This window comes from Lipotes vexillifer, unplaced genomic scaffold (genome assembly GCF_000442215.2).
Source record: "Lipotes vexillifer unplaced genomic scaffold, Lipotes_vexillifer_v1.1 scaffold1456, whole genome shotgun sequence".
Lineage (NCBI taxonomy): Eukaryota > Metazoa > Chordata > Mammalia > Artiodactyla > Lipotidae > Lipotes > Lipotes vexillifer.
In genome coordinates, this window is record NW_006789256.1 from 161,522 (window position 1) to 169,067 (window position 7,546).

Here is a 7,546-nt window from a genome sequence, read left to right on the forward strand (position 1 = left end):
CAAGGTGAGCCCGCCCGCGGCCTCCCCAGTCCCGTCGTGGGGAGCCCCGTCCCCACCCCTGCCCTAGGGCTCTGTGCACAGCTTCCCGGAGTTGGAGCACGCCTCCTGGCAGGACCGTGCCCCCATCTCGGCCCACGATTGTGGCGGTGGCGGTGGTGGTGACCCTCAGATCAGTGCCCCCGGGACTACCTTTCTGAGCCTCGGAGAAAGCGTTCAGGTAAGCTCCCTTGACCCGACCTCGACATGATCCCAGTGGCGTGTACTCATTTCATGCCTGTGGGCCACTGGCTGCTTTGCGTGCACTATTTCCCCAGTCCTCGCGGTAACCGCCTGCAGGAGGCTTGACATTCCTACTTTATGGATGAAGGAACTGCGACCCAGAAAAGTTGTCCAAAGGTGCCTCAGTAATAAATGGCAGAGCTAGGCTTCCAGCCAGATGCCTAGGACTTTCCTACTGGACTGCCCAGCCCACTAAGGCCCAGATAGTAAGTTCAGGCCTGGGGCCCAGAACAACCCAGAATCTATGCTTTGGGGATGGTAGTAAATTGATGGGCAGGTGATGTTGGTGGAAACGAGAGTGCCGGCCATACCCTAGGGCAGAGTACTCTGTAGAAGACCAGCTGTGTCACCTTGTAGAGGGGAATTAACCTTTCTGGGTCTTGGTTTTACCAGCTGTCAAATGGGAACAATGCTGAGCTTTCCTCACAGGGTTGTTGTGAGGCTCCAGGAAGCAGGTGAAAGTGGCTTCCAGAATTGCAAAGTAGTCCTGCAAATGTCAGGTGGTATTATTTCGTGATTGGGGGTGAAAATAACCTCACCTGGTGATGCAGCCGTGTCAGGTTTGGGCCTTTGGGAGGTTTGGAGAGACTGTGTTCTCATGGGCTCAGGCCAGGAATCAGCCTCGGCTCAGGGGGCACAGTGGGGGAGATCTGTGGTCTTGCTGGAGCCCCGGGGGAATCCTGGGAGCCTGAACATGAACGCTCATGTCTGAGTCCTCCCTGCCCCAACTTGCATCAATCACTATGATGATGGTTATGGGATTTCTTCACTTTGCCAAGATATATTTTAAAGTATCGATGTCACCTAATAATTCAGAATACATTTTTGGGTCCCCATTTTTTACCTAAAGGTAAGGGAACTAAGATTCATCAAACTCCTCCAAGAGAAGCTTTTTACAGTGTGATTTCATTTCATCCTCACACCTCCTTTCTCTCATATGGAGGAGGAAACTCAGACCCAAAGAGGTCGAGAGAATTTCATGGGGTCACACAAAAGAAATGGAGGTACTGGGCTTGGAACCGAGGCTGTGGGATCCTAAACTCCAGCTTGATCTGGGGCCCACTTTGCCTTGGCGTGCTGTGTGCTCCTTGCCAGGGCAGCGGCAGCCAGGCAGGGCTGGGCAGGTTGGGCAGCAGGAAGCCAGAGCTCCAGACTCTGCCACTCCCTGGCTCTGTGACTTGGGGCTTCAGTGTTCCCTTCTGCAAAGTGGACTCATCACTCCAGCTCTGTCTGCCTTACAGGAAGTCTGGGGAACTGATGGATGCGAGAAAGCTCTGTAGGCTGTGAACAGGTTTTGGGGTGTGGGGTGATTGCTATTATGATCTTTTGAGAGACCTTCCAACCTTAGAACTGTAGAATTTGGGGAGTAGGAAGGACTTCTGAGTCCAGCTCTTCAGCTGATACGCTAATCCCATCTATTACACCTGCCAAGAGTTATACCTTCCTCTAAGAATAGGTACCCTGAACCTCCCAGAGAAGCCCATGCCAACCCAACATCAAATGGCTCTGCGTGTTAGAAAATTCTTCCTCGGGCTGTGCTGAGGTCCACCCCCGGCACCCACCTCTCCCACATGGACGAAGCTTTTATATATAGGCCTGGTGGGTGCCCTCCCAGCTGAGATATCCTTTTGGAGACTGGCCTCTGAGTGTTTTCTCCTCCAGAGACTGTCACCTGCATTCCCACAACCAGTCCTCAGGGGACAAGCTCTTCAAGTTCTTGCTGTCCTGCCCCTCCCTGAGCATTCCAATGTTTCAGTCACGCAGTTCTTGGGGAGCTGCAAGACCAGGGCAGAGTGTCGAGGGGCCACCTCTGCCTTTTTTCTGGACCCAAGACCCCTGTGACCAGGCCAGAAAACTCCTGAGCCTTGTGGTGGCCGCCTGGCCTGAGCTCATAGGTGACCCAGGCCCACATGGCTCTGTTGAGCCCCATGTCCCTGCGGCCCATCCTTGGGCAGCGCACTTTCTGTACCCCCTGTGTGGATTTTGACATTCATTTGTGTTCAGCTGTAGCTTGTTTGATTCCTGCCTTTACTCCGGGTTTCTAGGACTTTGTAGATCCTGACTCGTCACCATTTCCTTCCGGTTTTACTGCCTACATATATCGTGAAGCATTCCCCTTTTCCATCTGCATTGTTCAGCCTTCCTTATCTCTGGACCTCGGCTGGCTCCCTGACCTCAGCTTTGCCCCCATAGGTGCCCTCTTCAGTCCTTTGTGCCCCCTACGCACACACAGTCATCTTTCATAAATCCTTCATGTCACTCCCTGAGTTAACACCTTGGCTGGTATCTGCTAGGGCTGCTGAAACAAAGTACTGCAAACTGGGTGGCTTAAACAACAGAACTTTACTGTCTCACAGTTCTGGAGGCTGGAAGTCTGAGATTAAGGTCTTGGTAGGGTTGGTTCCTTCTGAGGGCTGTGTGGGAGCATCTGTTTCAGGCCTCTCCCCCAGCTTCTGGTGCTTTGCTGCTAATCCTTGGCATTCCTTAGCTTATAGAAGCATCACTCTGACCTCTGCCTTCTCTTCACATGGTGTTCTCCCTCAGTGTGTGTCTGTGTCCAAATTTCCCTTTTCATAAGGACCTTAGTCATGTTGGGTCTGGGGCCTACCCTGCTCCAGTATGCTGTCATCTTTTTTTTTTTTTAATACATTTATTTATTTTGGGCTGCATTGGGTCTTCGTTGCCACGCATGGGCTTTCTCTAGTTGTGGTGAGCAGGGGCTACTCTTCCTTGTGGTTCACGGGCTTCTCATTGCGGTGGCTTCTCTTGTTGCAGAGCATGGGCTCTAGGCCTGTGGGCTTCAGTAATTGTGGCTCGTAGGCTCTAGAGCGCAGGCTCAGTAGTTGTGGCGCATGGGCTTAGTTGTTCTGCGGCATGTGGGATCTTCCCGGACCAGGGCTCGAACCCGTGTGCCCTGCATTGGCAGGCGGATTCTTTTCTTTTTAAAATTTATTTATTTATTTTTGGCTGTGTTGGGTCTTCGTTTCGTGCGAGGGCTTTCTCTAGTTGCAGCAAGCGGGGGCCACTCTTCATCGCGGTGTGCGGGCCTCTCACTATCGCGGCCTCTCCTGTTGCGGAGCACAGGCTCCAGACGCGCAGGCTCAGTAGTTGTGGCTCACAGACCTAGTTGCTCCGTGGCATGTGGGATCTTCCCAGACCAGGGCTCGAACCCGTGTCCCCTGCATTGGCAGGCAGATTCTCAACCACTGCGCCACCAGGGAAGCCCAGCAGGAGGATTCTTAACCACTCTGCCACCAGGGAAGTCCAGCCTCATCTTAACTAATTACATCTGCAACAATCACATTTCCAAATTAGGAAACCACAGTCTGAGGTACTGGGGGTTAGGATTTCAACATATGACTTTGCGGGGGAGGACGCAATGACTCAACTCATAACAGGTGGCATATAAGACCCTTGATGGTCTTGTCCCAGGCTGGCCACTCCCCCGACCCCCGCCATCTCATTTCCTTCCAGTCTGCACTCTGTCTTCACTTGCACTCTAGCTAAGTGAAACATCTTTTGCGTTTGGGAAGTGTTCTGCGCAGTAGTAAGTCTCTGAGCCTTTCCACATGTTGTCCACTGGCAGGACAGGCCTGCCTGCCAAACTTCTTTAAACATCCTTAAAACCCGTCCCAGAGTGAGCTCCCAGTCACCACGCCCTTCTCTTGAGACCTTACACGATCTCCCACTAGGCCCCGAGTGTGCCAGGTCGCTCCCACGCTTTATCTTTGGGGCCCACTGCGCCTGGCCCTCAGCAGGCTCCCCTTAAAGTCTGTTGCATGGAATGTAATCTGCAAGCTCATAACTGATCGAAAAACAGAATAAGGCTTGTGGACATCACTTGTTTCCCTTGGGTCCTGCAATCTTGGGTTTTCTCTCAGAGCTCAGGGGGCATCTGGCAATAGCCCACTCCAAAAACCCCACTCCTGGCTTTCAGCTCCCCATGCTGGTGCTTGTGGAATCCAGAATAAAAGAATATAATATAACAAGAATATAAGAAACTTCTTTTTGAAAGTTCTCTTGGAAGTCAGTGGCAGCTGTTGCCCACTTTGTCTTGCTTTCCAAGGATGCGAAGAGCAGGTTTACAGTCTCCTGGTCCATCACAGGACCTTCCTCCTGATGGAGCAGAGGGGGCTGGAGCAGCCACTTCCTTGCTCTCCCTAGTGGTCAGCCTCCTTGCTCTGCCCATGGCAGCTGCTCACCTGGTGCCTGAGCCTGCCTGGTGCTGTTCTGTCTTCAGCTGAGCCCACCTTGAAACACCTGAGCTCAGCTGAGCACCTCCAGTACAGCCACACATTCTGCAGCACCTCTCTGTCTCTCTCATCAGGAGACTGAGCTCTTGAGATAACAGCATGCCGTTGCTATCCCCCAGCCAATGACCTCCAGACCCTGGACACCTGATGCCACATTTGGATTCACAGGGAGTCAAGATCGGAGGTCAGAGAGTCTGCAAACAAACCAAGCCTTTAAAATAATCCCACACATTCTAGTGCTGTGAAGCTTTGAGTGCCTGCCTCTCTACCCTGTTCCTCCTCTCTCTGCAGTCCCCATAGTGGGCAACTTCCAGGAGGAAGTGGAGGGACACAGAATAAGAAGGGAGAAAGTGACTGGCTGCATGTGCCAGCTAGGGTGTTATGGGGTCTGTGCTGACCCTCCCGGAAACTAGAGGCGTGTCTGAACGAGGCACTCAGGCCTCCCATAGAGGTGGCAAACGTGCACCCCTGGGAGCAGTTGCAAATGCCCTTCCCATCTAGTCCTGGAATCCCACCCCTGCTCTCCTATATCTCCTCTGTGACACCCCCTACCTCCCAGCTCTCTAGATGCACACCTGCCTGCCCCAGCCCACTCAGCAGAGCACAGCGCATTCCTGGTCTGCCACTTGATGGCCAACCCCCAGAGCTGTCAATGGAAAAGGCAGTGCCTCTGAGGCAGAGGGCAGAAGCCTGGGGGGCTAGCAAGTGGCATGCATGATTCACAGCCTCAGATGGGCCAGGGAGACAGGGCACCCCAGCTGATCTCTCTTTGACCAGGAGCTGTGTCCAGGGAGGGATTTCCACGTCATTAGAAATTATGGCTAGACAAGCTAGGGGCGCTCTGGGCCACACTGGAGATGGAGAAAGGTCAACGTTCATTGCTCACCATGACCTTCAGGCCAGCGAGGGCCCTGAAGCTCACCATATCACACTAGTACACAGACCATCTGGGGATTAACCTGCAGACGACAGCGATAAGTCTCAGGACCCTTGGGCGAGGGCCTTGCTCCAGGGGGGATGGCAGCCCAGGAGGGTGGGAGTGGCATCCTCAGCCCGGGCAGAAGTGGCTCCTGCAGTCTCAACAGTTGCCAGCGGGTCACAGTCAGACTAATGCCGACCAGCTTCTGTTCAAACTTGCTCCAGCACAAATCATTTTTAAAACCCAGGTGGCAAAGTTGCAGGCTTTGGGGCCTGCCAAGTTCACAGTGCCCCTGTGTAGTCATTAATACTTCCCTCCCAAATTGATTAGTCTTGAAGCTCACCCATAACTTCTGAATTACAGCCCCTGGTGGGAGTGCCGCAGCTCTCACCATATATCACAGTGAGCCTCGGCGTCCCCCCGTGCTGCACCAGCGCTCAGAGGAACACCCCCAGAGGTGCACCAGGCCTGCAGAGCTGGCACCAGTGTTTAACCTTGGGAGAGGAGGAGCCTGTGTGCCAATGGAGGCAAGCCGGGGTTTCTGCCATCACTGGCCTCCTGATGCGTGTGCCTGATGGGGGGCCCTGGGGACCCCGGGGAGCCCCAGAGCTGTAGAACTAGGACTGGGCAGCGAGGCAGCTGACAGGGCAGAGCTGGTGTGGGTGGTACTGAGGGAAGGACCTGGGTTTTTAAGATTCAGGGCTGGGTTTGAATCTCAACTTGGCCTTGAACAAGTTACTTAAACTCTCTGAGCAGGTCCGGCTTTATGGTGGGGTGACCCATACAGTCACTGAGGGCCTCACATTTGGTTCGATGCTCTGCTGTCACTCTTGAAATCCTTAATGCTTTTTTTCTTTCAGTGAGGTATAATTGACATATATAATTGACATATTAGTTTCAAGTATACTAGGTAATAATTCGATATTTGTATATACTGCAGAGTCACAATAACCCTAGTTAACATCCATCACTATACATAGTTACAGAATTTTATTTCTTGTCATGAGAACTTTTAAGATTTATTCTCTTAGCAGCTTTCAAACATAAAATACAATATTAACTATAGTGACCATGCTGTATCATATCCCCATGACATTTATTTTATAACCAGAAGTTTGTACCTTTTGACTTCTTTCACCCACCCATTTCACCCACCCCCCAGCCCCTGCCTCTGGGAACCACCAATCAGTCCTCTGTATCTGTTTCTTTTTAGTTTTGCTCTGTTTTTATTTCCTATTTTGTTTTTTTAAACATCTTTATTAGAGTAAAATTGCTTTACAATGGTGTGTTAGTTTCTGCTTTATAACAAAGTGAATCAGCTATATGTATACATATATCCACATATCCCCTCCCCCTTACGTCTCCCTCCTACCCTCCCTATCCCACCCCTCTAGATGGTCACAAAGCACCGAGCTGATCTCCCTGTGCTATGCAGCTGCTTCCCACTAGCTATTTTACATTTGGTAGTGTATATATGTCCATGCCACTCTCTCACTTTTCTCCAGCTTACCCTTCCCCCTCCTCATGTCCTCAAGTCCATTCTCTACATTTGGGTCTTTATTCCTTTCCTGCCCATGGGTTCATGAGAACCTTTTATTTCTTTTTTTTAGATTCCATGTATATGTATTAGCATATGGTATTTGTTTTTCTCTTTCTGACTTACTTCACTCTGTATGACAGCCTCTAGGTCCATCCACCTCACTACAAATAATCGTTTCTTTTTATGGCTGAGTAATATTCCATTGTATATATGTGCCACATCTTCTTTATCCATTCATCTGTCGATGGACACTTAGGTTGCTTCCATGTCCTGGCTATTGTAAATAGAGCTGCAGTGAATACTGTGGTACATGACTCTTTTTGAAATACGGTTTTCTCAGGGTATATGCCCAGTGGTGGGACTGCTGGATCGCATGGCAGTTCTATTTTTAGTTTTTGAAGGAACCTCCATACTGTTCTCCATAGTGGCTGTACCAATTCACATTCCCACCAACAGTGCAAGAAGGTTCCCTTTTCTCCCCACCCCCTCCAGCATTTATTGCTTCTAGATTTTTTGATGATGGCCATTCTGACAGGTGTGAGGTGATACTCATTA

General features: G+C 51.1%; 1 protein-coding gene across 1 annotated transcript in view; it reads left to right on the forward strand.

Annotated features, from left to right (window-relative positions):
- TMEM266 (transmembrane protein 266) overlaps nt 1-7,546 on the forward strand; it is an 85,826-nt gene that overhangs the window by 56,120 nt on the left and 22,160 nt on the right. The window contains exon 9 of the mRNA XM_007462443.1: nt 2,645-2,651. Coding sequence (XP_007462505.1) covers nt 2,645-2,651 — 7 coding nt within the window. The remainder of the gene's footprint in view (nt 1-2,644; nt 2,652-7,546) is intronic.